The sequence below is a fragment of the Topomyia yanbarensis genome, chromosome 3 (assembly GCF_030247195.1).
Source record: "Topomyia yanbarensis strain Yona2022 chromosome 3, ASM3024719v1, whole genome shotgun sequence".
Lineage (NCBI taxonomy): Eukaryota > Metazoa > Arthropoda > Insecta > Diptera > Culicidae > Topomyia > Topomyia yanbarensis.
The window spans coordinates 94,525,216-94,541,519 of record NC_080672.1 but is presented as its reverse complement, the minus strand read 5'-3'; the positions used below and the strand labels follow the sequence as shown (position 1 = coordinate 94,541,519).

Below are 16,304 nucleotides of genomic sequence, written 5' to 3'. Positions count from 1 at the left end.
ATATTGGCATTGAAAGGTTTGGGTCTGTTAGAAGTTGTATATTTCAAAAAATGAACTCATAATTCAAACATTAAACAGTGTAAACTGCGTGATTCGCCTCACTGGGGCAAAATGATCAACTCCTATTCCCAGGACTCTCGAATTATCTGGAACGTAAACATGACTGATAAGGGTCCGTACACAAATGACGTAGCTTTTTTCTGGCGATTTTCGACCCCTCCCTCCCCCCTCGTAGCATTTGGTCACAAAATTCTAACCTCCCCCTTGTAAATGACGTAGCATATCTCTAAACCCCCCCCCCCCGCAACGTGACCGGGAGATGAAAAAATTACATATGTTTTTCAATTCTTTTAAATATATGTCCTTACAAAATGTTTGACGACTTTTATCAACATTTTCATTATAACAGCAAATTACCTACAAAAGAAGCCCATTTCATGACAAATATAGTGTGGATAGTTTTGTTTAGAATTTTACATGTCATAAAGCATGAAGAAAAGTTCACATAGCTGCTGCAAACGATTTTAGGAAGCATAAGCTCAACTAAATTACTAAATTTTCTTTGATTGAATCCGAAAGAAAATTTAATTCAGCTACCAAAATAAGTCTACTAGTTAGAAATATTAGCTAACTAATGTGGAAATTTAAATCCGCATGAAAAATCTATCCTTTTCTTTGCGAGCCTGCCATTCCGCGAACAGTAAAATTTACAAAATGAAAAACCGCGTGAAAATCAACTTAGGAATGGAGGAACATTAAATTGTTTTCTCTAATTAATGGGTTTTGATGCCCGCCAAAAAAATTAAACTTAATGCTACGTCGCACAACTTCTGACCCTACCCTCCCCCTCGTCACACTTCGTCACAAATTTGGTGTACCCCCCCTACCCCCTAAAATGCTACGTCATTTATGCATGACCCCTAACCGTATTATGAAATCAACGTACCTAGTTAGTTTGGCATTTTTAACCCTTTCATGCCCAATTTTTTTACAGTGCATGTAAGGTTTCAAAAATATTTTTCTTTCAAACGGTGTGGTCATGAAACACGAAAAACCTTTTTCATTAAGATAGGTGCTTTCATCGCAGTGCTAGAAGTTGCTCAATTTTTAAATTCCAATGCTCAATACAATTCTCCTAAAATATTTACAATAGTCCAATTGCGTGGAAAACGTGGCCAACGATAGTCTAAAATGATGTTTTATCAATTTTCAATAATATTGCAACATAGTGAAGATATATGAAAATTTCAATTTCCATCGACAACGTCGTCCCTGGCATCACTGCTCTATATGAATCCAATCAGACTAATTGCAATAACTTCAGTTCTAGAGCTGATCGATGTAACTGTTAATCTTCAAATTAAAGGTAATAGTCACATTTACTAACCTTACTATGTTACTATGTTTTAATTGCCGCAAGGTTCTACTGTATCGATTTTGTTGGCTATTTTCGGCAAATTTAAGACTAAGTGAAACGAAAGCAATGAAATTGAAAGACGGATAGGAATTCTAGAGCGAACCAGTTGTAAACTTAGAACGGAAAAGTAGGACTAGGCAGGCTCACATGGACATGATCGAAAGGAAATGAGAAGAATCCTTTGCCTTCTTGCGTTGCACCCAAGTCTACCGCATGGTAGTTGATAGAACATAACTCATCATCTTGTTTTACCGCCGACGCCATGAAATCAGAGGCTAATCCAGGAGGAGGGTCCGGGGGGTCCAAGCCCACCAAAAATTTTAAAGTTGTTAAGAAATTTTAAATTAGTTTCAATTTTAATGTAGTTTCAAACTCAAAATCATTTCAATCCAAATTTTTACGGATTTTTATTGAATACGTAATAATTACGAAATGTGTTCATTTCAAAATCGAAATTTCAGATCCGCTAGGAAATTTTATTCTGGATCTTCCCCTGCTGAATTAAAAATATATAATATCGGGGGCTAGTTGGCTTTCGGCTAACTAATTTGATCATGCGGGGGTGTAGGTGGGAAAGGGATGAATAACCCACAACCGAACCACCCCCCAGCCTATCTTGGTATACCCACTAGGTTAAGGTGTTATTAGGTTGACGATGTTCAGAGTGATTGCATAACCTTTCTATATGAGAAATGCAAAAATATGCTAAAGTCCAAAAAGAGACAATTTTTTCAATTTTTTTTATTTAAGATTACATTACGTTTCATGCATTTTCAAGGCATTTGGCATCAAAAATACACTTTGAAATTTTCAGTTTTTTTTTCAGTTCCTGCTTGTATGGAATCAAGAACCGTCGTAGGTGGCCAATGTGGTCAAAGCGACTTTGGTTAGTCATTATTGACCTAGACTGGCAAATCAAAGTAATTTCGCACCCATTTTAATAAGTTTTGCATCATTTTGATATCATGGTGGCACCAGTTTATATGGTTATTTGCTGTGTGGCCGCACTCTTCAACCCGTAACTCCGGAACCGGAAGTCCAATCCATAAAAAATCAATAGCAGCCGATCGGAAGGTTGTATCATTCATTTGAGACTAAGCTTGTGCAAATGAGTCCAGCCAGCTTTGCGAAGCAGAGGCGACATTTTTTTCCACATACATACATACATACATACATACATACATATGACACACGGCCTTCCGGGCCGGGATTAGATTGACGAAATTCAGAGTGATTGCATGGGAAGATCAGTGGTAAAAATATTGCATCAATCTTATGCAATATTTTTACCACTGATCTTCCAAATCTAGTATCTCTACCTCAGGTAGAAACTTTAGAATTATCTGCAGTCGACTACAACCAAGTTGGTATATTTTCAATGATTACTTGAAAAATGGAAAATTTTCACTACGGAGAACAAAACACAATTGATTGTGTTTCCTAATAAGCCGGGTAAGCAGTGGTTTACCCACTACTCGGGTTCTGATTGCCCGGTGGAGCCTTCTGATCATATTCTGGATATTCGCACAAAAGGTATTTACAAACAAAATAAATCACAATTTACCTACCGACTTTATTGCCTTCCAACTCTCTCCACTGCGGCTTCTGGTGATCGTGTATTGCTTAGAACAGTGGTTTTCAACCTGGGGTGAACTCACCCCCAGTGGTAAATTGGGCGATTGATGGGGGTGAATTATGCGGGACAAATTTTAATTTGTTATCCAAACATTCCCGTCGGGCATTTGTCTTCCTATATTGTTTCAGTGTATCAAGATTGAGATGCTTACTGAGAGTGCCCTGGAAAGGGGTTTCTTATTGTTAAATTGTGGAATTCATCCAATTGAAAATCTTTTTTACAGGGTAATAGGGTAAGGTTTTCACCCAGAATTTTTTACTGACCTGGTTTTTATAGAATCACTTTGAACCTATCTGACCTATCTGCTGAGTTTAAATTAGACAAGTATAAACCCTTTCATTCTTTTAGTAACTCGTCGAAGTATCAATCTCCAAAATTGACTCACATTGACTGTTTGTTGTTTTGCTTTGGCAAAGCATGATGCACACCACTATTTTGAGCTTTTCTTGTTAGCTGTAAATTTATCGCGTTTGTAAACCGTGACTTAGTGTGAAATTTCACTTCCCTGGCTAACGACAAAAATCTAAAAGCACCGGCCACTCACGCTGTAGAGGAGCAGCCGAACAACCATTGCTCTCTGCCACAGCTAAGTACCGTGAAGCAGGCGGGAAAGCGGTAGCATCTGTGAAGCACACTGCGGTGTCTTCCGATATTTTTGCTGGGCACAAAACATTCGGTTATTCGTCATCACAGTCGCTAGGAAGGTTCCAACAAAGTAGCAAATCTTTTCTACCTGACCAACAGTTAAGGTCCGCTTCTGGAGCAGTCAACGTTAACACCGAAGGAACTCATTTGAACATATTGAGTTAAAATTATTCATCTTATCATTATACTCGGAGAAATAGATGCAAAACCCGGAGGCAATGAGATCATCTCCGAAAACTGGAGTCTCCGGGTCAAACCCGGAGGGGTAGCAACCCTACAGAGTAATGATGGTAAACAATTTTCAGAAAAAGGTACATCATGGGGATCAATATTCGGAAAGGGGTACATGGAACGAAAAAGGTTGAAAACCAGTGAGAACTTAGGCCTTTAGGAATCACTTTCACTGGACTACGTGTTCCCAAAGCCGTCGTGTATTCCATAATTATCTCCCGGAATATAGGACCTAAAACATTGTTTCATGAACCAAAATGTTTGTAAATTAATACTTTTTATATGCCAAAAACAAGAGAGCATACTTACCTTCACAGAAATGTGGGTGGCGCTGGGTCAAAAAGGTTATAACTCCCACGGTAACACCCAGCACTCATTCTGACACTGAACGGCTATGGCAGCACTCGGCAGCTAGGCTCCCCGCTGGCTGTGACTTAACAAAACTGACATCCGCACAAGCGAAGTTTTTGGAATTTTGCCAGATTTCCCCAGACATTCAAAATTCTAAAATTGAATCAATTCATCTCTCTGAACAACAAAGAAGTATGGGTCAATTCTTGGTTTCTGCCGCCGGATGCCACGCGGCCTCTAGGTTGGGTTATATCCGGAGCATGAAAAAGTGACATCAACCTCCTAATGGACACCAGCTCCTTGAGATTTCACGAACACCTTTAAAAAGTTAATCTGATGAGTTCTTAAATACCTAAAAAAGCTCTTTAAAACGGATTCTAAAAGAGTTTGAGATTCAGGTCCCAACAACGGACTACTAGGCATAGATTTAGAATTGGCCTGTGTTAAACGTTAAGCCAAAGAGGACCAAGCGCCATTTTGAGGTACTTTATCTAAAATCTTAACGCAGGCCAATTATTAATTTTCAAGCATTCAAAGATATAAATTAGTCGATCCCTAATTCTGAATCACCAGATACCGAAAAGTTGTATCTTACAATTTCAGAAGCATATAAATAAAAAGTGGGTATACCTACCGTAAACGAGGAGTGAACTGACTGATTGCTATTTTGATGTCGCAGGCGAGACAAGTGTACCTCGGACTCAACAAGTATCTCAATGAAACTACAAGACGAAAAATTGGAAGCACAGAAATAATTTTACATTAAGATATAGAAGAGGTCCTCGACAGTTTTGGTGACTTTGAAAAGCGCCATTTTTGTCAATAGTATTTGTAAAAGTAAGGAAATGGAAAGATTAAAAATGTAGTAATTACAAAAATAAAAATATTTCTTAACAGCGATCAACGGAAAAATATAAAAAAACGATAAGCAAACTAAATATTAAAAGAATGTACAAAAAAACTAAAAACAATAAGATCGATCAAATAAACAAATTAATATCAATTGTTAAAAAATGTTAAATCGAGAAAAACCAAAACAGAACCTATAAAAATTGATAAAAGAAAACAGGAAACTAGAAAAACATATTGCAAAGAAGTTGAACATTATTGAACAAATGATGAAAATAATGAAAAATCGATAGAAAAGTAGGAAAATTTTGAGAATTGATGAAAATTTAAAAAAAAAATCTACTAAAAAGAATACAAACAATAATATAAAAAATGCATAAAACTGAAAAACTCGATAAATCGAGAATGATAAAATTTAATAAACATTAAAAACAAGACATATTTAAAGCAATAGAAAATGTAAATAAAACGTTAAGAATGCAAAAAATTAGGGGAGTATATATAAAAGACCAAAATAAAATAACTATAGAGAAATTTTAAAAAATGGACGAACCGGAAAATTTTGAAAAGCTGGTGAATTGGAATGATGAAAAGACGAAAAAGTGAATAGTATTTAACAAGAACGGAGCAAGCGGACAAAATGGAAAACAAAAAATAGTAGAACAAAGCCAACAAGGTGTACTATAGAAATACACACAATGGAGAAATTACCACGAAGCAAATGAATAAAATGGATTAAATTATTTAATTAATTGAAAACAATATTAGAAATGAAATTTGAAATTAATTCAAACAACGAATTAAATGTAAAATGTGAAAAAGTGCACATAGTGTCAAAAAAGATGTTTTTTTATAGGAAAATAAAAAAAATAAAAAAAGTCAAAGTAAACGTATAGGAAAATGGTCAACAGGAAAAGTACTTTCAAAATGGGTTAAATAGAAGCATTGAAGAAATAACATTAACGAAATAAAGCTTAAGGAAAATGTGTAAAAAATAAATAAAATATATTAAATTAACAATGGTAAAAAACTACGAAAAACGGAAACCTAAAAACTAGTAAATAAGGAAGAAAATACGAGGAACGTAAATAATTAAACAATAAGACAAATTGGAATGAATTTAAATAAGTAGAATTGCTTGTGGAAATGCAAAAAATATGAAAAAAGGAAATAGAAAAGACTATGATAAGAATAAATGTAGTAATTAGACAAATTTCAAAAATTGGATGGATTGACAAAAGAAACAATAAAAAAGCAGGGTATTAACAATAAGAAGAAAAAAAATAAAGAAAGCAGAATTTCTCCGAAAAATTGTGAATAAAATGAAATAACAGAGAAAAAACTATAAATTAAAGTTAATGATGGTGATAGAAATAGAAAGAAAAAAAAATGCAAAAATAAGGAACATGAAAAGTTGGATAAAATAAAAATACGGAAATAGATAAAAAGGCAGAATCTTAAAATTGTAGAAATACAAATAAAATCCACAGCTTGAAAAAGTAGATCAATTAAATTTTAACAAAATAAAAAAATCCATGTAGAAGAAAAAAAATGGAAAAAATTAGAAACATGGATCCAATTTCAAATAAGGGTTGTGGTTGGATTTTACGCTATGCTGATTTCGAAAGCATTAATAATCCTATAAAAATATGAATTATTCTGTTATTTGTGTTGGTGTGTTAGCATACCTTAGAATATTTTACAAGAATGTTGAATGATTTCTAGTGAATAGTTAAAAAATAAAAATAGAATCGTTACGTTCAGGAACCGACGTTCAAAATCTCACGCTCACTCATCCAAGACGAGAAGATTTTGTATGTGGATTTGACTTTCTACATTAGTTAGCTAATCTTGCTAACTAGTTGATTTAGTTTGGTGACAGAGTTGAATTTTCTCTTCGAAATCAATCAAACAAAATTTAGTAATTTAGTTGAACGTATGCTTCTTAGATTCATTGGCAGCTGCATGATTGTGAACTGAGACATCTTTTTATGCTCCATGACATATAATATTAACACTATATTCGTCAAGAAAGGGGCTTGTTGTGTACGCAATTTTCTGTTATAATGAAAATGTTGATAAAAGGCTGTATTTGAAAGAATTGTAAAACATATTTTTTATCCGTGGTAGCTTTGCAAGGCGGTACTTGCTACGTTTTTTTACAAGGGGGAGGCTAGAATTTTACGACAAAATGCCACGACGAGGAAGGGAGGGGTCGAAAATCGCCGAAAAAGCTACGTTATTTGTGTACGACCCCTTGACAATAATGTTTCGGTATTATCTCGTATCTGAATATGATTTTTTATGGATTTTGTAACAATGAACAGCGAACCATGTAGATATATTAAATTTTAAATTTTAAGTTTTGGATCATTTTGAATTCTTTTAGTATATACAGAGTTTTTGATGACTCACTTGACCAATTGAGTTCTCAAATAGAGGTAGGGTTACCGCCTCCAGTGGTACTTTGACCACGAGAATTTTACTGAGCAGGGGATAGATTTCAAGAGACACATGGGTATGCGTTGAAATCAATTAGAATTTCGAATTAAAGTGATCACTCGACAGAATTTTGGAGCGCTTCCATTGCTTTTTATTGTATAAAACGCTTAAAAACAATTAAATATGTGTTGTTTTATTTCTTATGTAGCTCGTACCACCAGGAGGAAAAATATCTTATTTTCTTCACATTCACCGTAGAGTGTAATGTATTGGTAAACATCGTGCACATTTAGTTGCATTTTTTCGCATTTGCGAACAGTTTTGCTGATTTAGTTGGGTGTAGTACTTCGCTTCCTCGGTCTTTCACAAAGAATCTAAAAGCACCAGCCACTCTCGCTGCGAAGGATAACCCGAGCGAGCTTTGCTCTGCTCCACAGCAAACAAACACGAGGCGTAAAATCACACTTCAGTTTCTTTCGAGAATCTTTGTGAGGAACATTGATCCATTGAAGCGAAGGTTCAATAGGGTAAAGTAAACCGAAATGGCACTTTTAAAATAATATTGGCCAACGCCAAGAGGGGCCCTTCTAATCGATTAGGGCCTGCAACCCGAGGATAACGTTTATGAGGACTGGGTGCTGGACAATTCCTGGTAAAGAAAAGGGCGACGCAAAATTACAAAATATGTAATCCAATGGATTCTTCTAAGCAGGGTTTTTTCTTCCAATAATTACTTTTGATACTAATCCAACACTTTCGAAGATTGGAAATTCAATATATAAAAAATCGATTTCATATTGGCTAAATTTGAAGACAACCTCATGACTTCTAATCAAACCATTTAATTTTTTAACCCTTACAAGTCTAATCATATTTTTGTTTCGATTATAGACATTTTAATCTTAAGGCCATTCGCTTCTTCATTCAGGTTAGGTATTTTCCTATAAAAATCTCTATTCCTGTGTGCGGGGTTAAGATTCGAACCCAGATGAGCTGCCTACATGGCATTCGATGAACAAATTCCGCTATGCACGTTCGAGTCTGATCTTCTGATTAGGTATAAACATAGTTGATATAAAATATGCAGTAGGTTAGAATTTTCGCTATTCTAGTTACATTATACACAAGATATTGAATTTTTAATTGCATTTTCAAATAAATTTTTGTCGAAACCCGTTCCCCCGGGATTAGGTATTTTTACATAGGGTAACAGGGGTATTTTGGACCGCTTTAGGAAATCTTTGTGTTATTTTCCGAATAACTACGTTTCAGCTAAAACATTTGCACGTTTTACCAGGGCATGACAAACGGCTGCATCTTATTGTTTGTATCAATCGTTTTATAACGTCAAATAAATAGAAATACACGAGAAATATGACAAATTTTGAAAACCTTTTTTTTCTATTATGGACCACCAAATTTATATTTTGGACCGCCAACAAAACATATTTTGGACCACCTTTTATTCTTTGCCAGTAGGTATGAATATTATTTGGAATGAGTACAAAACATATTATGGACCAACAAATGTTTAGCATCTTTACTTGTACAGAACAAAAAACGAATAAATTTTATTATTCCATGAAATCTTTTTGATAAATACGTTCATCAAGTAGGGATTTCAGTAAATAAATCATGAACAAAGACTATACTAGTTCACTGAAATTTATTATTATAAACAAAATTTGGAAAATATTGTACCATTCAGTTTTTCATTTTTTTATTTTCTTGTTTTTGTATGTTTATGTTGTACAGTTTTCTTCAATTTCTCTGCATCGTTTTTCTTTTTCAATTTCTCGGCTTTCATGTTCTTTCGTTGTTCAGCTTTCTTCAGCTTTGCTTCTGTTTCTCTTTTCTTCTCTTTCTCAATAGCTTTATGGTAGAGCAATCGTCGGCGAGACGTGAGAACAGCAGGACTCCTTCGTTTATATCTCCCATTCCCTCTTCGATGTGGTGTTTCTGGTGATTCCAAGAAAGTAGAAAGAATGCTACAGTTCTGTTGAGAAGCATCATTGGACTCGGGAACATTATTTTTCAAATGATCATTGTCGGTTTGTAGTTCTTGGTTTTCCGCAATCAGTTCTACCTCGCCTTCGGGTGCTTCAGGGTCAATTTCCAAAATGTAGTGACATTCGAACTCGTTGGTTGGCTCTTCGACCAAATATTCCGCTAGTATTTCCTCCTTCGTTTCAGGATTATCCGTTGTCCTATCTATATCCTCGGGAGCACATTTGTAATCTTGCTGGGTATAGTTTAATGGCTCAAGCAACTTGAAAACGCGTGCGAGAATTTTATCGTCCAGAGAATCGAAATCGTCAACATTACAAGCATTATACTTAGCCTGGCGATCAGGTCCCATCAGTTGAAGTATTTCTGCAGCCTTTGATCGATTAACCGGAAATGAATCAGATGTTACAACACTTGTTACAGGATCTGAAGTTATGAACTGCACTTCTTCAGGTGGTTGATGGGCACTATTTGCTTTATCAAACTGCTTTGATTCCGTTTGTGCCAGCGGACGATCGCGACCAAGGCATTTCGTGTAATCGACGCTGTTCTCGTCGAATGGAAACAGACCACACCGTTTAAATCCGTTTATTATAACGATTGCACTCACTGAATCCATTGCTTTCACAAGCAACGGGCTAAAATCTTCAGTTCTTATATGCTTGTTAGGGTTTAATAGTTTCCAATCGTCAACAACTTTAAGCCAGGCACTTTTAAGGGGTTTAAAAACTGCTACATCAAGCGGTTGCATGATTCTTGTACAATTTGCGTATAGGCAAACCAAATGGATGCCTAGCTTGCGACACTCATCCGCAGTCTCCCATGCTGTGTGTGATGAGTGCCCATCAATAAAATAAACGGCTGGGATGACACCTTCTTCAACTAATTGTGGGTGCAGTACATTTTGTACATATTTCAGGAAACATGTGGTCGTCATCCACCCAGAGTCAGTTTTTCCTATTCCCCAATCTGCGGGCACACTTTGTATAACGCCAGAGGGGATTTTTTGTAGGGCAAGATACATTTTCCCATCGGCTGAACAGGTAAACATAATTGTTATGTTTTTTTTTGCTGGACCATGGTCGACTTTATAAACGTTCTTTTCGCCTCGCATAGCGATAACTTTATCTACAGCTGGATCGAGATAAAAACTTGATTCGTCACCATTTAGGACGCTCTTCGCGTTTCGAAGAATTTCTACAAGGCCCTCTTCCATGAAAATGTCAAAAACTTCCCGAAACCACTTTCTGATGTCTTTTTCAATGACATTGGCACTTGCGTTTGTCACGCCTTCGGGTTTCCGAATGGTAAACTCCTTGTGTCGGTCCACGAAACTAATAAACCATGAATGACCTGCGAACATATAAAAATTGGGTAAATGGATCTGGTGGCTAGGGAAATACTGTGTGTTCATACTCGGCTTCCCTTTTCTAAATTTGCCTTTCTCGGGATTCTGCTCAATGTACATCGCGATTCTGTTCATCAAACGGTGTTTGGTAACGGGAAACCCTTTCCGGGCCATTTTTTGTATCCAGTCTACGAGCTCCTTTTCCTCCTCATCTCCGAGGGCGGTTGGCGGACCGGTTCTTCCCTGTTTCTTGCACTTCTTTCCTAAGCGGAAATTTATCGTAGAACGAGGTATTCTGTTGCGAAAACAAGCTTTGCGTACAGGCATTCCGTGCTGAATTTCTTGTAAACATCGGATGACGTCCTCTTCTGAGTACGCCTTTTGCCGTCGACTCTTCGATATTTTTGCCATCTGCAAGCTAAAGGACGGTTTCAGAGAGAGTTAATAAGAATTTTTGTGCATTTTTTAACAATAATTCTATAAAATATTACCTGCAATTGACTAAGCAGTGGTGTTCCAGCAACTCAGACTGAAAGTTTTGATACGAATAGTAGGTAAACAAAGAGCTGTCAAAACTCATGATTGGCGCATGGCGAAAATATGTCTTGTATAGAAACGACTAACATATTTTGGACACACTCTAAATCACAAATTTAACACATTTGATCGCTCATTTCAACGGTTAAACCATTTTAGTCGTATTTTATTAGGGCAATGACCATATTAACTTGATTCAAATTTATAAACATAAGAAAAAATAACTCTTCAACGTTGGTTATAACCAACCCACATCCTATTGATTTTGGACCGATTCTTCGTAAGTGCAGAAATGCTTTGATTAATTTTCAATTTACTGGTTCTTATCCTACTATTTCAATGTAAAAATATGAGAAATGCTTTTTATTATAATGATGTATGAGTTACGTTCGCAACACTTTAATTTATTATGAACTTTATGTGGTAAATGGTACAAAATAAAATCAAATGGTCCAAAATATGGTGGTGGTCCAAAATACCCTCGTTACCCTACAATGTGTATGCAAAATTTGTAATGAATCGGTTGAGTAGTTTTTGAATGGCAGATAACACCGCAAATTGTGTTTTTTCAGAGATGTTCTACAAAAAGCTTCGTCATCGAGTCGCTCGTCGGTATTTTTGCATGAAAAAAATAAAGAGTGTTATTGAAATGATGCATTATAATTCAAAAAAGTTTTGATTCATTCGCTTCACCCGTATTTGTAAAAAAATCGCAAAAAAATATTTGACCCCCTTAAAATAATATTTGACACCATTACATTAAAGTTCTCAAAAAATAAATAAACCTTCTTGAAGACGAAGTGTAACTAATAGTTTCGTCGCCAATATCAATGTTCGGCTTTTTTTTATCCCACAGTGCGATGGCTCTACTACCGGTTTAGTTTGGGAAATATCCAAAATGCTCCTGCTTGCTGCTGCTATGATGACCGGTAAAAGAATGACGAGAATTTTAAATGGGCCATTGAATATATTACGTGTGTCGAACATCATTACGTATAGTACAATGGAAGTTATTGGAGTTCAAAAAGTAATTTCGAAAATAGAAGAAGCACAACATATAGGAGCAACACGATAAAACCAAAATTATATCCTGAAATTACGCATTTCTCAGAAAATCTCAAATAAAAGCACGATTTCACGAATTATTCCACCATTTCAGTAGTTCAGTGACGAGCTGCCCTTGTGATATTTTTAAAGCCCCCTAATGAATAGTAAATTTTATTTAATATATTTTTCGATGTCAATAATGAATTCAGCATCCTAAATTTCTTGCAATCATCTTATTCGAACCGTTAAGATAGTGTCGATTATAGTCCACAATTTCTCCTATATCATCGTAGTATTTTCCTTTTACAATCCATTTTAATTTGATTTCAAAATATTATTTGTCAAACACACATGAAAACGAAATTCTTGATTTAGAGGCAATATAAGTCGCTCTGTTTGAACTTCAACAAACATTTCATTTCTGTTGTGGGATAACACTTAATGTGCTACCGTTTCGTGTTCATTTTGGTGTTATCTTCTAATGCAAAGTTTGCACTGAACATGAAAAAAATCATAAAGACTCGCAAATCTAAATATACAGTCGTGATCTGTACATATCGATAGTAAAATTCCTAAAACTAATTGGTGCTCTCAAGTTTGAGATAGAGCAGGTAGGTAGAATAATTCACTATAGACAATGTCACGTTTCATAATTCCTACCAATGGGGCACATTGGTTTAGTTTTAGCACTACTGTTTATTATAAAAAAACAACTTATTTTTCATTATTTTCAACAGCTGAAAAATATGTATTAGTTACCAATACACAGATCTATCTATCACTTTCGACTACACAAATAACATGCATATTCATAAGAAATAAATCTTAGAAAACATATGTTTCACTGTGACCCCCTTCCCTTTAACTAAGAACACAAACTTGTTCGTAAAATTTATGGAACGATTTCAACGCTGCCGTTTTGAATAAGCAATGAACCCGCCAGTTGAAGCATGCAATAGTTGGTGCGCAAGATAATGGGATTTCACGAAAGCTGGAAATTTTTATTGACACATTCTAGCTTACCGCTATTAAGTTCAAATTTGTATCTTTATTACTACGTTGAAGTTCAGACTTGTACCCTTACTACTATTCTTCACATATGAATAAATTACGTCATCACCACTTATTTATATTGGATCATTTTTCACTTCCTTAATCTAGCATCGATTGATGGATCAAACGAATAACACGCTAACTGCCTTGATGAGGTAAATGCTATCATAGCACTTTCTATCCTGCCTTTTCCAGCGGTTTCCGCTTGATCCGCGCGTAAAGTCCGACGGTTGGGTCTCTCACAAAATCATACATCACTCGAAGGTATGATGTGTGGTAGGGGATCGTTTCGTAAAATTCTGGCGCAATTTTTTTCACCTCCGGTAGTTTACTTCCCGGGATAGCAGGAAAATCGTGGTGCTCATTGTGATAGCCGACGTTGAAATGGATCCAGTTCAGTGGTCCATAGTAGGAGTAGGTTTCGAATCCCTTCTTGAACATGTAGTGATCGGAGATAAGATGTCCCGATATCGGATGGAGGCTCAGTGCAAAAAAGGAACAGATCAGCAAGTAGGAGAGCATTTTCCAGCCGAAAAGGAACACCACTAGTGCATCGAAAGCCACTTGCACAACAGCATTGATTATTTCTAGCTTCTGGATTGGCATAGGATTGACAAAGAACGGCCTCGTTATGAAAAATATGGGCTGAACGATGAGAAACACTAACTTTCCGAGTGTGGTAGAAAACAGTTTGGCCTCCAAAACCGTCGGGATATCGTGGTCCAGGGCTTCTTCTGCTAAATACTTATGATGCAGTGTGTGGTACTTTTTGTAGGTAACTGAAAAAGGCACTCCGATCGGTATATTACACCACATGCCAAAGTAACGATTCGCCAGAGGTCTGGCGTGTCCGAACGGAATGTTGTGCACGATCTCATGGCTGGCAACCATAAGCGAGTGGTTGATAACGCCACCGAAGATGTACGCCACCAGGACAATCACTTTCCACGACTGGTCTTGCAGCACATACAGCATGATGAACTGGATCAGTACCAACGCGGACACGATCAATTTGAGCGATGGATCCGGACCGAACAACTTTTTAATTTCCGGATACTTCTTCAGCATGGCATCACGCCGTCCAATATGCGGTTGATCATTATGAACCCATTCAAATTCGGTTCTCGAGACTCGTTGGCCCATTTTCACTGCTGGATCGTAAACTTGTTCTAACCGAATATAGGTGCTCAACAAGATGCTTACACATTATCTGCTCATAATCGACTGGACAAACCGAGTGTTTCAGAGGCGTTAAATAAGCTTCCAAAGCACGTACGCATTTCAAGCCTTTTTCCATTTTCTACTAACCAGACACAACTCATCCTATCACTTTTGTTTTCGGCGGTCATATAAAAACGCTAAGACTATATACACAGGTATATATTGTCCCAACCGAGACAGGGTTCTAAAGCGGAACAAATTAATTCAACAAGCGTCAAAGCGAGTACAAAACAGGAAAGTTCTGTGTACTTACATCGCCTAACTTTCTGCGATTCTGTGCTACAAGTACTTTATGGTTTGGAATTTGTGGACATCCACTAAGTACCTCTTGTACAGGTACTGATGTGTATATTGTTATTTAGGGTGACATTTTTTAGACGCGAAATTAAATCTGTTGCATTCAATCTCTTCATACTAACAGTTTACTAAAATATGATCCATCCATGATATCCATTTCTCTTCAAATACAAATTGTTACTTCTTCAATATACAGGAATAATATTTGGAAGCTGCCGCTAGAACATTTTGGATATTAGCCAAGAAAGCGATTGTGTCTGAATCCACCATGTGACAGCTGGTCCATTAAAAGTTAACAGCGTCAATTCGATTTTTATAGGGCTTGTTTTGATTGAAATTATGAATATGATTATAAAAACAAGAATCAGTCAAAATAGCTCTGCCAATAAAATATCTTACGTTTTCCAATCACTTCAGTGTTAAAATCTTGTGCGGCGCTCAACTTTTTCACTTGAATTTTACTTATTGTTTAGAAATAACAGAATTGAAGTTCCACGTGTAAAATCCTAGACAGATGGATTTCTAGGTTGGAATCAAAATTTTCAGTGCTACAAACTTGTCAGAGCAACAAACTCTCTTCTTTGCCCCCCCCCCCCCCTCTGCTATGTAGAATATAAACGCAAGTCATGGTCTGTTTATTTTGCGGTTCCAAATCTTTTGAGACATATAGTACAACAGAAATATTTTCGGTCACTTTAGATAATAGTTTCAAGAATTCACGAATAACATATATTGGAATTGGGTCATTAAATGAAGAATAAAATTCTACTTTTATTTCATGAACGGATAGAGCTCATCTTTCTAAATATAACAATATATATTTTCAACCTTGAAAACTTCAGAATGATATTTAATTCATTTTCTAAAAAAATGCAAACACGTGCTCGTTTGATTATCGGTCTTCCATGACAGCGAATTCAGCCACTTGGTTTAGAACTTTTAACATATGGTTTTGAAAAATCTTTAAATATGTAATTGGGTCATTAAGTCAAATTCTGTTAATGGTTTCTTCCGATGCAGCTGACCTTGAAGATATGTAATCGAACTTTTTTTACGTTTTTGTACTCAAAAATTACAAAAAAAAATACAAAATTAAATTATCACGGCCACACCTTCCATTGTACTACCTTGATCTTTATCCTTTTGCTGTGATAACTGTCGAAAATGATACCCCATGTGGCTATCGTTACTGTCAAGGAAGACGGATAGTGTCAAACGATGAC

The 16,304-nt window shown here is 36.0% G+C and overlaps 1 protein-coding gene across 1 annotated transcript; it reads right to left on the bottom strand.

Annotated features, from left to right (window-relative positions):
• Positions 1-13,282: 13,282 nt before the first annotated feature.
• Positions 13,283-14,801, bottom strand: LOC131692680 (sphingolipid delta(4)-desaturase DES1-like). The gene has a single exon (XM_058979860.1). It carries the CDS (start codon positions 14,704-14,706, stop codon positions 13,741-13,743), a length of 966 nt encoding a protein of 321 aa, XP_058835843.1. The 5' UTR covers positions 14,707-14,801; the 3' UTR covers positions 13,283-13,740.
• Between the last annotated feature and the right edge of the window lie 1,503 nt (positions 14,802-16,304).